Raw genomic sequence first — 20,631 nt, forward strand, 5'->3', positions numbered from 1 at the left:
TTGCTCAGGGCTGTGCTGAGAACTGTTGGCTTTCTGCCTCGGATTGAAACCTGACCACTAAAGAAGAGATTTCACATTTCTCTCTTTGGACAAACGAAAGGGAAGCTAGTACACAATTTGCACTTACTTTCTTCCAACACGGTGTCTTAACGACTCACTCAGTAAACAGCAAAGGCCTCCAATTCACAAGCTGTTTAAACTGAGAGAAGCTGTGGTTCAGAATAAAGCATCTGGATACAACCTTTTTTTCCCCCCTTTTGGAAAGATTTCTGTGATAGCCATTCAGACAGTGCTCAGGAAAATATAAGAATGATTGAGAAGTCTCTGTGGTGGGAGAAGGTATGGTGGGCAAGATAAGAAGACAAGGAAGAGAGACAGAAAGTTAGAAAAACTTCACTCACAAACACTGACTGCCAGGGTCCAGGAGCCTAACTGCAGCCAACAGGCAAGTCTTTTTGAGGAATAATAAGGAAAAAAAAATTTCCCTGGCCGTGTCAAGAGCTTAAAGCACACTCGTTTTAAAAATTACTAAATATGACCAATATGGGGATGTGTGCCTACAAACTAAGCCCGAAGCCCTCCCAAGACTGGGGAAGAAGGATTGTCACAGTTTGAGGCCAGCCTGGGATACCAAAAAGTGAGTTAGCCAAGGCTACGTAAAAGACCTTGTCTCAAAAACAAAATCACTGAATATGAATTTTGATGATATTTTCAAAAAGAATAAGCATTGCTACACTTTTTCTTAAACATTGCTTCCCAGCATCTGATATCTACTAGGGACTAGGAGGTAAATGCATATTTTTCTTTATTATTGAAAAACCAATGTTTTAAGTTGAAAGCTTTAAATATTCAAAAGTCACAAAAAGGTACAGCGTGAGCAGTTTGCTCCGCCCTCTATCACCTGGCAGCCATTCTACTGGTCTCTTGTGTTTCTGTTCAAAGATATCTTATATGCATAAACAGAAAGACTTCCCTCTACCCTCACTCTTCACCTTCTAATATCAATTTGGCATGGAACCACCAAATTTAAATTCAAATAAAAACCAAAAGACTATTTCGATAATCCTAACTCCTTCTATGAATGAATTACCTATGAGCAAACCTCTCTTGAAAACATAGCGTTTTCTTTTCAATACCTCCATTCCCACTGACTGTTAAGAAAGAACTGTTGGCAAAGGAAAGCATGATGTCTAGGAAACCGAGCTGTACACAACTACCAGCAAATCAACTCACTTAATTTCTGGTCCCGGATTCTGGTCCCTGAAAACCCTGTATAGATCGTCCATGTTTCCACCACGGAAATTTCGCAGACATTTTATTAGCTCTCTGTGGAGAGCTGTTCTGAGGTCCAGCCCGGGGTTCTTTACTACATCCAAGAGGCGGGAAGAAGGAAATGGGAAGCTGAATTTGAATGTTTGATTCTCGTAGACTAGCAACAGGAAATGAAAAACGGGTGAAAAGAAACCACGAGGTCTTTCCTTCGTTAATCAGTAACTCACATACACTAGCACTAAATTAGACTGTCCAGACTTCCAGTGCAATTTAACAGGTGGGCCCCAGCACCCGACCAGCTGGACAGGTTAGTTAAGTTCCTCGCCAAAGACGCAGCCACAGAGAAAAGAACTGTAGAAAATGTCTCCAGGTAGGCATGGAGGTGCACAGGTGTAATCCCAGAATTTAGGAGGAAGGAGGATCAGGAGTCTAAGGTCATCCTTAGCTAAACCTTCAGCTGAAGATCTGCTTGGGCTACATGGAACCCTTGTTAAAAAGGAGGAGGAGAAGGGCTTGGAACTAACTGGAACCAGACAATGGGGAGGAAGAAGACAGGGGAGGGCTGTATGCTGCGCTGTCAAGGATACTATACTACTACTGACTTGGACGCCGGTCCTGCGCTGGTCCCGACCCAGATGCAACCCAGCCCCAATGGGCTATGTGGGCAGGGACATTCCTGAACCTCAGTTTCTCCAGTGATAAAGAAGCATCGAAAGCAAATGTGTCTCTACACTCTGCTCCATGTAATCCCATCACATGCCCCATCCCTACAGGGCGGAGGCCGAAAAAAAAAAAAAAAAAAGTCAGCTTCTGGCCTGACTTCAGCAACTATCCAAGGTGATCCTGATCCCAAATTTGTAAGGATTTTAGTAAAAGTTCATCTACTCTATTCCTGCAGCAAACTTCACAGTACTACCTAAAGAAAAAGAAACAGGCAAAGATTATCTAAGATAAAACCAAGATTTCTGTCTTGACATGTCAGAAAACAGGCATTAAGTTGGTGAAGGGTCCTCTCAGATCTAAGCCAACATGACACAGACCAGAAGAGATAAGTGAGCCGCTTTGATGTGGAAGGAAAAGCACCCAAACATCACTCACTGCTAAACAAACAGCCAACACAGTTTATAAACAAAGTGTTGAATGTTTTTCTGGAACCAGACCTAAATTTATAGCACCCTGACCTCCAGAATGGATCGTCTCTACTCAGCGCAGAGCAGAAACACTTCTACCTGTACTTTGTAAGAAGTGGGGAATCTGACAATAAACCCAACTACGTGCTGCGTAAATGTGTTCATGCTCTCCTGAGTGGCAGCATGATATAAGGGCACATGGAGGTGGGCACACCTAGTCTCAAGTTCCCAACTTATGTCCATCATAGGCAAGGAAGTAACCTCACTGAGTCTCACCATGGGGTAACTGCAACCTCTTTGGATCATTACAAGTTGTAAAAGGCATATAGTACATGTCTAGTCACGTGTTCATTTCTTCCTTCTCTTCCAAAACTCTTTAAGGTAGTTACTAGACGAAAACCTACTAGAAAATCCCCAGTCGAATTAAATCTCAATCATGCCCAAATGCCTAAGTTTCTAAAGGATTCTTGTATTTATATAAACAAAACGTGTTTTCATAATATTCATAATATTATGAAACCAAATATATTATCAGACCATATATATGTGGTCAGTTCTGCTCGCTATCAGAAACAAAGCCTATGAAATGGCTACTCCTTTTGTACCTACCTTGCATCTATAATTAAACGGACTTCACACGACTCTAAACAGAAAGTTCACAGTAAGGATTTGATGTCTGCTGTCCCTAGATCTCCTGAAACAGCAAGATTAAAAATCAACATGTCTGTATTTTCATCCCAGGTCTGCCATTTGTTAGCTGTAGGAATTTAAGAAGGTCACTTAGTAGCCTTAATCCTTGGCTTCCTCGTGTCTGCAACACATATGGTAGACTCATCCTTCTCCGCTCTGTAATGACTGCAAGAGCCCGAGCACTTACTATGTCCAAAATGCAGGGCTGGAAAGAACATTTCTAACTTGAGCAGAGACCTTTTTTGGGTTGCCCCTTCTATATTATCCACCCTGCCCTCTTCTACTTTGAAGCACAGAAGACAGAGACTTTTATGATAATAGCAAAAAGCTGTGTAAACTTCTTCACGGGCTTCCTAAAATGCCCTTCCAATTTGGCACACCCTATCACAGCAATACTGGATTTCTCCCTAAACAAAAATGGTCACGGATGTCAAAGGCAAGCGAGTGAGTGACTGGTGAACTGTGTCTAAATGATTTTCCTTGTGACCACAGCTAGCCTGGAATAAGCCCCTGCCAGCAAGAAGAGAGAACACACTTCACAGGCTGGGAAGGCATTGTTCAAAGTAATGAGTTCTGCATCACTTGGTCCACAATTCACAGCTGAGTCTGGTTTTCCTAGACAAAGAGCAATAAGCAAATGGGGGGATGCTCCTCAGCTCATCTGTGACCTTCTAATCTTTATTAAACTCCTGAAGTGGTAAAGGAAAGGAGGCCAGAATCTTCCCTAGCCTTCTGTCCTAGGAATGACAAAAGCAAATGTTTACCGACCCTGGCCAGTACTTCAAGAGAGCTCCTGCAGGGGACATAAGCGATTTCAATAGTCTGTAGTTGCTGAAACTTAGGCTAACATAAAAGTTAAACGGTTACCCTGCCTTCCTTTCACAGGTCCATAATTTTGGATCTGCCCTTTCTCCCCTCAGAGAAACAGGAGTCACAATCCTTCAAGCACAGAGCCCCACTCTGTTCTTCAGAGGGAGCTGGCAGCAGGTTCATTATGTCCTGAGACAAGGAACCAGAACAAAGAGCTGCTGAAGCACTCACCTAACTTCCCTGGGAAACCTGAGCTGAAGGCCTCTTGGTTTCTCCCACACTAAGTACAGTACTTGCCTAGACCACAAGTTTGAAGACTGTGTCAAAGTATACGCGCGCGCACACACACACACACACAGAGATAGTCTTATCTAAATTGCTTTTTAAAAAGCACACTCATTTTTAAATAAGAACATTTTTTTTTTTTTGGTTAAGTTTTTTGATTTGAGTTTGGTTTTACTCTTAAGAATGCCGGAAGTTTCCGTGGAGATGCAGCTAGCGGCATCTCCTCATACGTGAGGAGCTGCAGCTGACCTCCAGCACTGCTGGACAAAAGAAAGAACCATCAGAGGTGGGGTGCCCCTCCCCCTGGAAACCAGAAGCCACATTACAATTATTCCAAAACTTAGAACTCTTAACTCACTGAGGACAAGGAATTGAATGTATTCATCTTGCTTACAAATAAATTCTCAACAAATAGTTGTTGGCTAAATGAATGACTTAACTACAAAACATTTTACTAAGAATTTTCACAAGGGCTAGGCAGAGAGCCTGAGAGTAAACAGTTTTCCTAGCATGCAAAAGTAAGGTCCTGGGTTCAATCCCCAGCAATGCATACATGCACATAGTACTTTGTGCTATTTCCACAACATATTTCCTAATATGAGACACCTTTATCGTGTCTTTTTTATAACTCTATATAATTACGTAATAGATTGATTTTCAAATAAATCTACCAGAAGGCAATGACAGGGAAAATATGTCAAACAGAAAGAAGCCAGGATTTTTAACACATTTTATCGCAAGCCACTCTAAGTCTGGCTCTGCCCACCAACCTCTCCTCCCTTTGTTTCCTTCCCAGTCCTCCTCCGGGCACTCCCCATCTCATTATCCCCATGATCTGCTAAAACAGCACTTTACCTCCCAGAACAGGCAGAAGCACACACCACTGAGAATAGGGAGTCGGAGCCCCAAACAGGGTCACAAAGTACTTGAACCTGAAAATTAAGTTTTTCTACATTTCAATAGAAGACTTTTTCTGTTTTGTTTTTTAATTTTTTTCAAGACAGGGTTTCTCTGTAGTTTTGGAGCCTGTCCTGGAACTAGCTCTTGTAGACCAGGCTGGTCTCGAACTCACAGAGATCCACTTGCTTCTGCCTCCCAAGTGCTGGGATTAAAGGTATATGCCACCACCGCCCGGCTAGAAGAGTATTTTTAAATATATTTTTAAAAAAATATTAGAGCTACATGAGTTGCACAATGTCTAGACATTGATGAGGAAAAGGATGGAGGAGAAAACTTTACTTGAGTGCTATTTACCAATTGTTTTGAAAAGTAGTATGCTGGTGTCATTGCCGTTTGCTGTTGGCACTAGACTAAATCATCTTTAAAGTCCTGGTACATCTAAATGCTCGCTATTCTGGAACGTATAGTGTTCAATGCAAAATCCTTACGTTACTTAATTCAAGTTATTTTAGGCCAAACTTTGTCCCAAGAAAAGTAACTCCATTTTAAACTTTAATGAACAGTTATGTAAATTCCATTTGGTTTATTTAATAGCAAGTAGCTCACAATCACAATGCAAAATAGGAATGCAGTCTAAGGACGCATAGAAACAAGAAGTTACAGCACCCACTAGGAACCCTGAAGATTTGTACTCTTGCCAAAACTCACCTGGGTGTAAACAAATGGAATTTAAAAGGAGGGCAGGGCGGCGGGGGAGGGGAGCTCAAGACACAATATTAAAAAAAAATGACTCTCAACAGACAATTGAGGAAGACAAGTCTGCAATAAGACGTCTTAAAGCATTCGTTTTATGAACAAGATCATAACCCCAGCAGTAAGCAAAACGCGGCGAGCATCTGGAAAAGCAACGCCTCTGCTGCCACAGAAAGCCTTTGTTCCCAGTCACCGGTATTTTTACACTAGTTCATATGGAGAGATCGGGTTCTGTGCACTATAATCGCGCTGTGTGGTTTAAAGAACGCAGGCGCTACGGGGTTGTCCACACGCTGCAAAAAGAAGGTTCAGACCTGTCCTCCTAAGACCCAAGACTAACTAAATTAAAAATAAATAAATAAAACCTCACCAGCAAGTAAAGTCTTATTCATCTCCTCTTCCATAAGTTAAGAGGAGAAAACCTGAATGAATGCTCCAATAAGCAGTTTCTCATCATTGTTTTCCTTCCATGATCAATAGGATAACGCAGGAGAAAAGTTTTACATTTTCTATTTCATGCAGTTGGTCATCACTTCAGTGCTAAAGTCTTAAAGGAAAAATGAGATCGTAAGTTGACTCCAAGTACCAAACAAAAAAAGTCTAGAAGAGAAGGAGCGGACTCCACAGTTAAGCAAAGCAAGACAAGTCTGTTAGTCAAGTGGCGTCTCCGACCCGGTACTGTTGCCATGGGATCCAGCGCAGGCGCACAAAGCGCCATCGCAGCCCGGGCGTCGCTCTGGGTAACCTCCGATTTGTCCCAGGAAAGGGCAATTGGACCGCGCCTAATGCCCGGAGTTTTTTGAACCGCCGGACTCGAGCGTGCAATTGAAAGCGCGCTCCCGAGGCCGCAGAGCTGCTCTCCCGGGGGCCTGAGGATCTGGGAGCCGTCAGGGATCACCCCGCAGCGATGCCCGACCCTCCCAGAGGCTGGACGTCTGCAACCAGGGCAGGGAAGGCGAGAGGTTAGGTCTCGCTCAGGCACACAATTCCACGCTCTCCTTCAGAAGACCACGAGCTACTGTGGTCCAATTCATCGCCCGGGGCATCCTGGCATACTGCACAGTCCATAGCGCGCGGGGCTGAGACTGCCCAGAAAGAACTCAGCCACCTGCTCGCGCGACGCCGGAGAGGCAGTCCAGTCCTCCTCTCCCTGCTCGCGTCCCTTTCCCTGCCCCCCACCCCTCACTGCACTGACCTCCTCAGCTGAGTATCCCGCGGTTGAAGGACCCTCGGAGTTTTTGGTACTGGCGCAACCTCCCAAAAGCTGGCGTGATCTACCTGCTAGTGGCCCGGTGTGACTCCAATCTCAAGTCCCTGCCAAAAGACAAAACAGGCCCCACGGAGGGGCACCACTCCACACCAGGAGGCAGAACCCACAGAGGAGCTCGGCGCAGAGACCTGCGCTGCCGCCACAACCTGCTTTCTCATTCAAATCCTCAGGCTCACACTGGAGCCCCCTCCCTTCTAGCCCGCAGCTCAGGGCAAATCCGGAACTGGAGCGCGCGAGAGTGGACTGGAGCTCCTGCAGCCTCGGCTGCCCCAGCAGGACAGTAATGGGGGCGAAGAATTGGACCTGGACCCCTAGGCCGACACCCTCCTGCATGGGTCCCCTGCTAGGCACAGGCAGGAGCCCCTAGGAATAAAGATCTTATGTTCTCCCCCGCAGCAAATTTCAAAGACTCCCAAACCCAGGGCCACCCCCCAGTTGAGTCTCAGTTTAGGTGGTGGGTAAAGGAGCTTCAGAAACAAAGTTGAAGAGTCCAGGGGACGCCAGTTGTGCAATGTTTGAAGCGCTTATGAAATAAAGCTCCAAACGACCCATTTTCCCTCTTCCCCTTACCCTTTTTCCAATAAATGTAGCATCTGTTAACAGAGGTAAGTCACGGAGATCCATTTTGAGTAAACTACAAGTCAAATTGAGGAACGGGGAGCGTGGGCTGGAGCTTATTTTGTTATCTCCTAGTCTCTTCCAAATGCCCCTTTTTGGCATTAATTAACAAGTCAGTTAATCCTCGGCTCAACCACTCCGCTAGCGGGCTGGAGAAGCTAATGCGCGGCCAGAGAGCACACCGGTGGCAGAAGGACGTTTGCACCCAGCAAGTGTTCAAAAGATAACGACAGATGACCGCCCCAACAGTGGAGAGGAACCAGCGTGGTGCGATGCGGTCCGGCTTCGGAATTCCAGGATTTGCATTTATCAATCTTCATTCAACCTGCCCTATTGTTAGTTAGTTCAAAGCCTGACTGAGGAAGGAGGAACTGAGGACGCGGCTCCTCACGCACCTTTCAAAGCAACTTTTATTCAGTAAGAAAGTCAGGAGCGCTGGCACGGTAGCATAGGTTTGGCAAAGGTTGTCTAAGCCTAGTGACAACGTAAACAAAAGTCTTTATTGTCACGCGTGAATCTGCTTAGAAAGCAATAAACGAGGAGGGCCTGGATAGACGATAGTCCTCTTTGACAGACGGTTGGAGGGTGGGAGGAGGGACGCACTGTGACCCCTCAGCACAAGATCTAGTGTTTCACCTTTTCATCCCCGCTCAGCCGATACCATAGAAACAACTCATTTGTATTATTCCGTTGAACAGAGGCAATTACAATGTCAACAGCAAAGCACCATGGGCAAAAAGAAACTTTATCCTGAAAAGCTATCCTGGACTCTCAGGGGGGAAAAAAAAAAGGAAGGAAGGAAGAAAAGGAAAGGAAAGAAAAAAGCCATCAGAATAGCAGCACAGTGCAAGGAAGAAATCAATTTAGAAAAAAAGAAAGAAATCCCAAGTTTTTCTTTGCTCCTTTTTTTTTCTTTAACCAGACCACAAATACCCAATTTTCAAGAAATTAAATAGGGTTGAGGGTGTAAATGCATCATGTGCTTTGAGGCCCTAAACATAATTGCCAGCACCAAATATATAAATAAATAGTAAACAAACAAGAAAAGAAAAAGAAAAAATCGGCTGGTCATTTTCTACCTCCAAATTGCTTTTTTGTGTGTGTGTGTAGAGAAGGGTTGTAGAGTTTTGTTTGGGTGGCAATCACCATGGTGAACAGGAAAAAAAAAGGCAAGATAATTAAACTCTCCATCAGTCATGGTTATCCATCGCTCAGCCTCCTGTGTTTGTCTTCTGGAACTGAAAGCTCTCAGATGCACAGGTTGAAAAGTACACTCAAACACAAACTTCTTGACAAGAGTGTTTATGCCAAGGAGTCTTGATTTTGGTACTGTTTATTTCTGAGTTCGTGAACTTTAAAATTTTAAATCACACCACATTTCAAACCTATGGAAAACAGGAATGAAAACTTGTGTCACAGCTCTGAAGGGAAAGGCTTTCCCAATGGAAGTGTTGCAGTTCTGAGAGGAAAGGTATCCTGGCAGCCGGGAGCCAAGGAATACCACAAAGTCACACCGTACAACAACCCTTACCTAGGAGATTTCTTGTAAAAGATGCAAGAGGGTGGCTGCCTCTGGTTAGGCAAGAAGCAATGGGGAACTGAGCAGAAGACAGACATTAGGGTATCTTGGGTAGTAGTTTTCCAGGGTGGAGGTTGGTGGGATTTCAAGCTCAGGAATTGGATTTTGCTGAGTTTTCAAATCTGAAAGTGAGCTCAGACCTTTTGCCCCAGTAATACATTTTATAAATTTCTTTTAAAGTTACCTGTATTATCTTATGTGTTTTGTGTTTTGCCTACTGTGTAACAGTTTCGCCTGGGGATTGAAATACACCATCCTTAGGAAGTTCCTTAAACAAGAAGATAAACAACCTTCCAGACTTGAGGAAGTTCCTGAAACTGATGGGATTCACTAGGCCTCTCCCTATGTGGTGAATAGTAAAAGCTGAGCATCCCTGTCAGTGGAAATGAAGTGGGAAGCAAAGGAGACTCTGAGGCCAGACCAGCTGTCTGGAAGAAGCAGAAGCCATCCGAGCAGGCTGTGAAAGACTTAGATCAACTCTTACATCTGGAAAGGACATCCTCGAACCTGCCGATCTGCCTGCAGACTGTACAGAGTGTTCCAGATTTCCAGCTTTTGTGAGCTGGGGTGGGCTTTGGTGATGCAGCTGTCTTGGAGTCAATTTTGAACCTGCAGGTGACCCATATTCCTGTAAGTAACCTAAATAAAACCTAAGGTTCACCAGTTTGGACTTTGGTATTCTATGTACTTTGGACTGTCATGGGCTCACTATCTGGGTGAATAGATGTATGTATTGTGTCTCCCCAGGAAAAATATTGTCACACAACACCAGCATGTATGTCTTTGCAGCAAGTACATGCCTGATGCCCATGGAGGACAGAAGTTGTTGGATCCCCTGGGACTGGAATTCCAGATGTTTGTGGGTGCTGGGGATTGAATGGGGGTCCTCTGGAAGAGCAACCACTGAGCCATCATCACTCCAGCCGCTCTTCCTGCTCTCTAAAATAAACCCTTAAGCTAAAACCCTAGCTCCTGGCCCTTATTACTCTTCCCCCTCCCTAATCACTAAACTGTAAGGTTAATAAGCTCATACACAAGCATGCATGTTTTGAAGTGTGTGTGTTTTGAAGCACGCGCACACACACACACACACACACACACACACGTGTTTCCATTTTGGTTGTTTGAGACAGAGGCTCCTGCAGCCCAGGCTAACCTCAAACTCATTGTGTAGCAGAGGCTATCCTTGAAACTCTGATCCTCCTTCTTCCATCTCCCAAGTGCTGGGATCACAGATTGTCTTTTCTCACATGGCTTTTAAGAAACACTATTGAGGTCTTTCCTTTTGCTGCTGTGTCATGAGTATGCTCAGGCTACAGAAGAGGCTTGCCTCCAGCGTCCTGCGCTGTGGTAAAAAGAAGGTCTGGTTGGACCCCAACGAGACCAATGAAATCGCCAATGCCAACTCCCGTCAGCAGATACGGAAGCTGATCAAAGATGGGCAGATCATCCGGAAGCCTGTGACTGTGCATTCCCGGGCTCGATGCCGGAAAAACACTTTGGCTCAAGGGAAGGGCAGGCATATGGGCATAGGAAAGCGGAAGGGTACTGCCAGTGCCCGAATGCCCGAGAAGGTGACCTGGATGAGAAGGATGCGGATCCTGCGCCGCCTCCTCAGGAGATTCCTTGAATCCAAGAAGATTGACCGCCATATGTATCACAGCCTTTACCTGAAGGTCAAAGGGAATGTCTTCAAAAACAAGCGGATTCTCTTGGAGCACATCCACAAGCTGAAGGCAGACAAGGCCCGCAAGAAGCTCCTGGCTGACCAGGCTGAGGCTCGCAGGTCTAAGACCAAGGAAGCAAGAAAGCGCCGGGAGGAGCGCCTCCAGGCCAAGAAGGAGATCATCAAGACTCTGTCCAAGGAGGAAGAGACCAAGATATAGAGCTTCCCTGAGTCTGTACATAGTGGGCTGCCTGTGGCCTCAGGTGGATCAGTCATTAAAATAAAACAACCCTTTGTCTGGTAAAAAAAAAAAAAAAAAAAAACTATTGAGGAAAGAGAATTAAATTGCTAGACATGGTGGCTCATGCCTGTGATCCTGGCACTAAGGAGGAGTGATAGTTACAGTGAGCTCAAGGCCAGCCTAGATCACATAGTGAAATCCAGGACAGCTAGGGTCACAGTGTGACAACAAACAGGAGGTATGTCACTGATTACAAACAAGAAAGTGTCACTACTTTGGTAACTTCATGGAAATAGGAGTGAATTTTTTTCCCTGCTTATGAAAAAAGAGAGAGAATAGTAACAACATTATTAAATAGTGGGATACAAGTAACCAGCCCCTGTGATTGCATAACCTTTTCTATGGTACCAGAAAAACAAAGCAAATAGTACCTCCAATACCCACCACCATCGTCCCTCCCCATCCCCACCCCCAGGACTGGCTAAAGGGGAATTCAAGGCAATGGAATCTACAGTAAAACTCCTCTTACCTATGTATCCTGTGTGGCTAGGACCTTTCCTAGGTGGTCTCCTGTCATAAAAGTTAGAATCCTTTATTCTAAGTCTTTTCCAAGGTCCCAAGATCAAGGGACTCCTGCTGGTACCTTAATCGAGTTCTGCTAAGAAATCCAGGCTTGGATCTCCCAGACACAAGGACCTCACCCCTATAAAAGTCACCAAAAGCCCTGGACAGGGTCCCTAGATTTAAAGTCTTCAATGCAGCAAAGGGACTATGAGAACATGATTTGTCTTAAATGCCTTGAACTGGTTGGTGGACGGCATCTTTCCTACCTCCACCTCTTCACCGACTAAGCCTTAAACTCTAAGGGAGGCCTCTCATTAATTATCCCGGCAGGTCCCTGCCAGGCCTCCCTTCTAAATAGCTGCCAGATTTCTACATATCACTGCTGCCTTGATACTGAATGTGCACTGATGATCAGGATCACAGAAAACCCTGCAAGCGGTGTCTGGTACCCCGACATTGATTAATAAGCCTTATACTGAGCCTGCTAGGCTGCACATTGAGAAGGACTTGTAAAGAAAACTGTGCTACTAATAAATGTGTGTGTTGGAAGGAGATTGTCCCACCTGAGCAAAAACCAGTACTTTTGGATGTGAGGGGAGAAAAGAACCCTATCGAAAGCACGCCAATCTAACCGCAATAATACAGAGTTGCAGTCAGAAGCAAGAGCCTGAAAGAGATAAATAATGCCTCTGTTTTAATCAATGCATCAGGAAGTCAAGGAACCTGACTTAAGGAGCTTATCAGGGAAGAGTCACCTCCCTTTCAACACATATTTCTCAAGAGGTTGCCAGGCCAAGACCAGCGTTAGGTCATCAGTCGTAGCTGAAGTATAGATAGCACTTTAAAAGTAATGAGCAGGACCTGGTCTTATGGCCTGACTTTCTGTATTGCTCAAGATTTTTAAGAACAAGTAATAAGATCTCACATCAAACCACCAAGCAGGAGAGGCATGTTATTTTTTATATGACCAACTGTCATACTGAAGATGGGAGAAAAGGGGCATAAGTAGGAAAGCTGTCCTGTGGGAGGGTTGTGCTTTTCACTATTGCTGGAAGGGATTTTAACACATTTGCAAAAATAAAATAGTATAATGAAGCCTGCACATTAGTTCCTCAATATAAAATGTTAGATTTAGTCAATTTTACCTATCCAGAAACTGGGTTGGGGGGAGTCAGTATAATATGTACATTCATATATTTACACACTTTTCCAGAACTGTGATCTTGTTTATTGGCAAAAATGCATGACTTCAGAGTAACTAAGTAAAACCAATGTGTCTGAGCCCTTAGCAAAATGTCAGTGTATCAGCCACTGTTTTCTAGAGGAGCAGAACTTATAGAATGAATCTCTAGATAGATACAGAGAAGGGGGTTATTAGGATGACTTACAGGCTGCAGTCTAGTTAATTCAATAATGGTTGCTTATCAACAGAAGGTTCAAGAATCCAGTGGTTGTTCAGTCCAGCAGGTTGTATGTCTCTGCTCATCTTCAGTATACACTAGAATCCTGAAGAACTAGGCTTTAAAGCCAGTAGGTAGGCAAAGAGAAAAGCTTCTCTTCAAGGTACTGATAGGGGCTTTCAGAAGGTGCTGCCCAGGTTAGAGGTGTGTTTTCCTATCCTAAAGATCCAGATTAGAAGTAGATCTTCCCACTGCAAATTAAGTAAACTCCCTCACTGATGCTCCCTTCATTTTGGAGTTTTAGTTTATTCCAGATGTAGTCAAGTTGACAAATAGAAATTTCCATCACAGCTAGATACAAAATAAGTTCTCAAAGTGCCAACAACTCCTTTTACTATGTTATCAAACATAGAAATGCATTTACTATGTACAGGGCAGGGGTGTTCTCAAGGCTACGTTCTCCCTGTTCTTTCCTTACCTGTACTTGTAACACCGTTAAAGGATCCGTTCTTTAAACGGATGCTCATATGTTTCCTATAACAAGCCATTAAAATTCTTTCCCTCTTTGTATATGGCGGTGTCTAAGTTATTATGTTATGTGTCTAAGTTATTATGTTATTCACATGCAAATATACATTTCCCATCATAGATAAGGAAAAAAGACACAGGCTTCATTCTGTTTTGCTTTTGTGAATGTGTGAAAACTCCATTGACGAACACTGAGAAACACAAAACACAAGTTTTCCACACCAATGTATGTGTCTGATCTGTGTTTGCTAAAAGAGTGTTGTTAGCTAACTCGTGAGCTGCCTCTCCAACCCTCATCCTTTTAATTTTATTTATTGCTACTCTCTCCCTCCCTAACCCCCCCCAATGTGTGTGTGCATATGTGTATGTATATGTGTGTGTGCATATGTGTGTGCATATGTGTGTCATATGTGTGTGTCATATGTGTGTGTGCATATGTGTGTGTATATGTGTGTGTGCATGTGTGTGTGCATATGTGTGTGTGCATATGTGTGTGTGTGTGCATATGTGTGTGTGTATTCTGGTATGTGTTGGTGCACATCACAATGTGCACGTAGAGACCAGCAGACAACTTTAAGACGTCTGTTCCCTCTTTCCAGAGTGGGTTCTACTGACTCATCTTGAGTCCTTACACAGAGTCTCACTCTGTAGCTCTGGACGGCCTGGAACGCCCTCTGTAGATTTGACTGGTCTCAAATTTAAAGAGAGCCCCTCTCTAGTGATGGAATTAAAGGCTTGTGCCCACATGCATGGCTCTCTAGCTTCATGTTTGTGTCTTGGTGAAGTAGTGTACCCTGTGACTGCCAGATAAAGAGAAAATAGTAGGTTTTGCTGGAAGTAAATTCATCAGTTGAACTCCCAGCTTTTCTTAAATCCAGCAATTCTTCTCATGAGATTACAGCATTTAAAAGGCAAAAAAATGTGCTAATAAAAGTGAACTTTCCCCTCCCCCACCCTTTCTCCTCCTCCTGGAGGGGCTGAAGTATCTTACAGGAAGCAAAGAACAGAGCTGAGAAGAACAGAGCCCCCTTTCCTCTAAGGGCTTCAGAACCCCCCTCTGGACTCTTGTTTCCAGAAAGACCTCCCACAGAGTCAGTATCTGCTGCTCTGGCTAGAAAAGATGTCTAAGGGAGGTACATTATTCAGAATAGGAAATAATAGTGAAACTTTGAGACTATGTATTCCCATCAAGGAATACACTTATTTCCATCTTCAAATACACTGTCAGTTCTCTGATTAATCATTACAGATAGTAAAGAAAAACCGAAAGAGATGTTGAAAGAAAGTGAGCCAAGCGGTAAAACAGAATGGAAATCTAAAGCTTTGAAAACCTGAGGGAAAGGGTTTACAACACAAGGAAGCCTGTGCTGTTTCCCTTCTATTAGGAATTCTGATAGGGTGCACTCTTTATTGCCAACACATGTTTCGCTTTGTTTTCTTACCACCCCCCCAAATAAACCCAAATGGTTAGATTTTCCCACACAAAAATAATAAAGGAGAAAGTGCAGTTTAAAAAAAGACAAGTAAACAAACCATATAATCATGTCTTAGTTTTATTAGATTTTTTTAATGTATGGTTTTTTTGTTTTTTTTTTTTTTTTTTTTTTTTTTGGTTTTTCAAGACAGCATTTCTCTGTGTATTCCTGGCTGTCCTAAAACTTACTCTATAGACCAGGCTGTCCTTGAAGTCTGTCTCTGCCTCCCTAGTTCTGGGATTAAAGAAATATCGTTCTTAGATATTTTAAAAGTTATTTTCTCGTATGAAGTCCCCAAACATGCTGGGTAAGCATGCTATCAAGCTCTGAAGTAAATATTATTTTAAACTCAGGAAACTTTTAGGAAAACTACTCTTCAGAGTTTAGCATCATGGCATTTGGAGAGGAAGGCTTAGATTAGAAAAAAAGGTTCTGTGGGGCTACAGACATGGCTCAGCAGTTAAAAGCAAGTACTGGAGCAGAGGAGCCAAGTTTTTTTTTCTTTCTCAGCACCCATATCCAGGGGCTCACAACCACTTGTTACTCCAATTCTAGAAGCTCAAGACCAAACTATAACACAAAAAGATCCTGATAGAAGAAGAATGGGAAGGAGTTGCTTTTGCCTTGTAGACACATCGCATGTATTTATAACAAGAAAATAAATAAAATAATGTGCATCTTGGCTATAGGCAGTGTATTTTCTTACACCGGAATATGAACTCAAGACCAGCCTGGACTACCTACCAGTGTCAGGGTTAGAGGGCGGTGGAACAGCTCTACAGCCATCCCAGCATTCCGGGGAGTAAGCACTCTTAAGGTTTGAGGGTCCTGACTCAGGCAGTATGTGTGATTTCAACATAGAAAAAGAATTTTAGTTCTCTGCCATTTTTAAATCAATAACTCGGGTAAAAATTTTATCCTTCTCAAGAACTCTGGTGCAGTTTGATGGCTGGGAGGTTTTGCCAGTTTGAAGGGGACAACCTCACAAAACAGACTTCAGCATAACTTCTTACCATGTTGAAATAAAAGGTGTTTGGGGGTGCAAGGCTCACGATGTGAGGATCTTGCAATGTTTTAGGGGCCAAGAAGGTGTTTTAAGGTGTACACATGCAAGTGACTTAAGGTATGTACATGCATGTTATAAAGGTCTGAAGATAAAAATGTTTCAGAGTATAGGAATGTTTTAGGTGTACAAATGCAAGCTATCAGATCTCTCTCTCATTGCGCTGCTGTTCACAGTCTTAACATTAATCAATAAACTTCTGATAAGCTATTAATCACGCCCTGGCAGAGTGCTATCACTACTACACTGCAAGATCAAGTAAAGTCTTTTTGGTTGTTTTCTTTTTTTCTTTTTTTTTTTTTTTTGTTTTTTGAGTCAGGGTTTCTCCCTTTGGTTGTTTTCTAAAGATACTTTGGCCTCGAATTCCGTATCCTCCAGTCTCTACTTACCAAGTGCTGGGATTGCAGGTGTGTGCCGCCACGCTCAGCTCACACTGGCTTTGCTATCAAGGCAGTTGACTTTCTCACCACACAAGGAGTTGGCTCGTTCAGGGTTCAGTGGTGTCCTAAAGATCCTTCCTTTCTCTACTCTGTGGGGCCATCTTTGTCCTCTGTCGTAAGAGTAATCCTCTCATCTAACTACAGCAGAGGTTAGCCATCTTTATTCCCAAGAATGGTGTCCCTAGCTCTTGTGGCCCTGGCCCAAACTCACTAGCAGCTAGAAAGACACTATGAGAAAAAGTGGCTTAGAAAGAAAACATTCCAAAACTTCCTTTATTATAAAGTGATGAAATTGAAAAACAAATATTAAATCTGGCTATGCCAAATAACTAATTTAACAGTCAATACTTGAACTTTCTTTTGAGACATTAATGCTGGCAATGAGACTTGACCAAGGTATGCTAGCGAATCCAGAGTGCATGAGGCCCTGCGTTCAATCCACAGCACTAGGGGGCAGGGCAGGAGAAGAAACAGGCAAAACACTAGTTCTACATGGATACAGCCTTCTACCAGGTAACTGTATAGTGTGTCACTTTTTCCTGAAAATATATTGCATTGATCATAATTCTTTCAAATTGATTTTGGTTTTAACAGTGTTTTGAATTTTTAAGACTAGAATTTTGGTCACCTGAAGAAATTTCCATTTGACTCAAGGAAAAGTGGTCATATAGTCATGCACTTGTCAGAGGTCACCTCTAGGCCTCAAGGATGCTTCATCTTTTTCTCCCGAAGTGCAAGCGGCTCACAAGTTCTCTGAGTTTCAAAACTAAAGAGAAGTTGCCCACGTGGTCCTTCCAGCTTCCATAATCCCTTCGAAACCTGTCATAATAACTGTCTTTGGTCAAGTGGAAATCTGGTCTGCTTGTTTTTAAACAATTGTCGTTTTTCCATATTTCTCTCCAGGAATCTTTGAATTTTCCCAAATAGCTTTCTTTTTCAGACTCTTCCTTCCATATTCCTTCTCCTTTCTTTACGGCTGTCAGTTCAGCCTTAAGTAAGTTTCTGTGGATTTTCCAGTGGGCTTTTGAGTCATAATTTAGCCCTTTAACAAGAACAGTTTTGCCCAAGCCTCTTCTTAAAATTTCCTCATTCAGATTCACGTTAAAATATCCACCCTGAATAAAAAGAAGGAAACCAACGATTTAATAAATTGTTACTATACTCATGTTATCTTATTTACCTTAAAAGTCAGCAATTTTATCGTTTTAGAAAAAAAGCAAAAAAATATTATAACACAAAGCTCTTCAAGTCAAGTTTTGTGCCACATGCTTGCAATCCTAGCATTTATGAGTCTGAGGCAGGAGGATTACTTATTTACTCAGGGCCAGACTGGGCTCCAAAATGAGACCCTGTCTCAAACAAAACAATGACAGCAATAAAACAGGGATCTGGAGATACCCAGCATCCGTACAAAAAGTGAGGCATAGCAGTCAGGATCGTAATCCCAGTGCTGGGGAGGCAGAGACAAGGGAATCAATCCCTGGAGCTCACCAGCCATCCAGCCTAGTTGAGAAAGAGATCTTTGGGTTCAGGAAGAGAAGATAAGGTAAAGTACATGGTAACTGAGGAAGACATGAACCTTTGGCCTCCACATATGTACACAAACACACACACATGTGTCAACACCTGTATAAACAGATGACCCTCACACATAAAATAAGTAACAAAACGAAACAACAAAGGGGTAGAAGAGTTGCTATTGCTAAATTTAAGGATTTTATTTTTTGACATAATACACATGCAAAACTTGCTCAAAGATAGATTCTCATTGATCTTTAATCCAAAGAAGCACTGGAAAGGTAAACTATAGAATGTGCTACTTACTTTCTTGACTGTGTAGAGGGGAAACAACACAAGATTTGTACAATGAGAGCCCACAACAACAACAACGAAAAGAAAACTATTAACTAATAAGTAAATAAGTGACAATGAACTCAACAGCATTAAATTGTTAGGTTAAAAGTCACAGGGTTGGGGGCTGGAGAGATGGCTCAGAGGTTAAGAGCATTGCCTGCTCTTCCAAAGGTCCTGAGTTCAATTCCCAGCAACCACATGGTGGCTCACAACCATCTGTAATGGGGTCTGATGCCCTCTTCTGGCCTGAAGGCATACACACAGACAGAATGTCGTATACATAATAAATAAACAAACAAACAAATAAATAAATATTTAAATATTTATTTAAAATATTTTTTAAAAAAGTCACAGGGTTTGGGGGGTCTGGCAGGTAGTATTTGTTTTTCTTCTTTTAAATGTGCATGGGTGTTTTGCCCTTATGTGTATGCCTGTGCATCACCTTCATGCCTAGTGCCTGCCAAGGCCAGAAGAGGGTCTCGGATCCTCTGGAACTAGAGTTGCTGTTGTAAGCCACTATTATTCTACTTGTGATGAAATCAATAAACGACCTTCCATAGTAAATTATAGAGATAAAGCAGATCCTGTTTTACCCTAACAAAACCCATTAAAATCAAATGTTGATAGCTTCATTTTGAAGTACAGTACAGGGACGGAGAAATGGCTCAGCAGATTAAGAATGCTTGTTGCTCATGCAGAGGACTGGAGTTTAGCTCCATGCACCCATCCAGGACAGCTCAGAACTGTCTGTAACTCCAGCTCCAAAAAAATCCAACACCCTCTTCTGGTCACATGTAGACACCCACATAGGTAGACGCATGCACATAAATAAAAAAGCAAAACAAAAAAACAAGTGCTTGCTGCACAATCATTTGAATTGGGTTTTCATCCCAGCACCCATGAAACAAGTCAGGTGTCTCCAACATGGAAGGATTCAATGCCCTCTACTGGCAGGCTCCTTCACATGCATGTGAGTGTATACACACATACAAACACACACACTCAAGCCAACATATGCACAAACACACACTCAAGCTGACACGTGCACAAACACACATTCACACACACACACTCAAGTAGACACATGCACAAACACACATTCACACACACACAGACACACAAACACACACACACATCCACATTTTCAAAAAGGCAATCACAATTAATATAAAATTAATCTAAAAAGTCACAATTCCAGGCTTAAATGAAGAAATATTTTCTAAGAGTCTATAAAATAATCTTAAAAAAAAAGACTTTGAAACAAAACATTTTTCTGGGTACAGTAAATTGTAAATTTTGGTCTATGAAAGGTTTATTATATTTGTCTCAGTTTAGAACATTTTATAAGCTCATTTCCTTGAGCCAAGCCAAAACAACTAAACAGTCTCACACATTGATAGAATTCAGGCAGAGAAGCACTTGCATCACGTTCCTATGCACAGCATCGATTGTTCACGGGGAAAACAATATAAGGACCAGGAATGCAGGTGGGTTTCTGAGCCGGGAAGAACTCTCCCTTTGATTAGTCTCGTTCAGGAGACTCTCATCCTTTGGAGACCCACCTATAAATAAGAACAGCAACCCCAGAGCATGGTCTTCTGCATGCGTGAAGTCAAATGGCCAAGACATTTACTTTTACAGCCTCTGAGTGTGAACACACAGGATCCTGGAGCAGATGGAGCAATATTTATCTTTAGAAAACATTCCGTTCTTTGTAACTTCTAGTTGTCAAGCCTCACTCCTAAATGATTTCACAGAGATCCACCTGCCTCTGTCTTCCAAGCCTGGGGATAGAGGTGTGTGCCACCACTAATTGGCACTATATAAATTTCATTGTAAAATTTTGTGGATGTCATATCAGTCAAATAGGCATTCTAAATGGGCTGGAGAGATGGCTCAAGCAACCAAAAGCTCTCGCTGCTCTTCCAGAGGACCTGGGTTCAGTTCCCAGCTCGTTCTTTAGGCAGTTCACAACCACCCATAACTCCAGTTCCAGGGGATCCAATGCCCTATTCTAGCCTCCGTGGATACTGCACCCATGCACATAGGCCCACACACAGACTCATAGTTTAAAAAGGCAAAAACTAAGGCCT

At 42.9% G+C, this 20,631-nt stretch overlaps 2 protein-coding genes and 1 pseudogene across 12 annotated transcripts in view; 1 reads left to right on the forward strand and 2 right to left on the reverse strand.

Annotated features, from left to right (window-relative positions):
- Plch1 (phospholipase C eta 1) overlaps positions 1-7,256 on the reverse strand; it is a 192,468-nt gene extending 185,212 nt beyond the window's left edge. For 8 of the 9 annotated variants that reach the window (XM_026781774.1, XM_026781750.1, XM_026781683.1 and 5 more), the window contains exon 1: positions 6,211-6,309. The gene's annotated coding sequence lies outside the window, so the exon portion shown is untranslated. Of the gene's footprint in view, positions 1-6,210; positions 6,310-7,035 lie in introns of those variants that run through there. The other variant, XM_026781652.1, reaches the window with a different exon arrangement.
- Positions 7,257-10,605: 3,349 nt separating this feature from the next.
- LOC101991043 lies at positions 10,606-11,193 on the forward strand (annotated as a pseudogene).
- A 4,588-nt stretch (positions 11,194-15,781) lies between these two features.
- Positions 15,782-20,631, reverse strand: part of C1H3orf33 (chromosome 1 C3orf33 homolog) — a 13,478-nt gene continuing 8,628 nt past the window's right edge. For all 3 annotated transcript variants that reach the window (XM_005344056.2, XM_026781975.1, XM_026781929.1), the window contains exon 5: positions 15,782-17,799. In XM_005344056.2, coding sequence (XP_005344113.1) covers positions 17,398-17,799 — 402 coding nt within the window. In that variant the 3' untranslated portion in view covers positions 15,782-17,397. The remainder of the gene's footprint in view (positions 17,800-20,631) is intronic.

This window comes from Microtus ochrogaster, chromosome 1, assembly GCF_000317375.1.
Source record: "Microtus ochrogaster isolate Prairie Vole_2 chromosome 1, MicOch1.0, whole genome shotgun sequence".
In the NCBI taxonomy this organism is placed as follows: Eukaryota; Metazoa; Chordata; class Mammalia; order Rodentia; family Cricetidae; genus Microtus; species Microtus ochrogaster.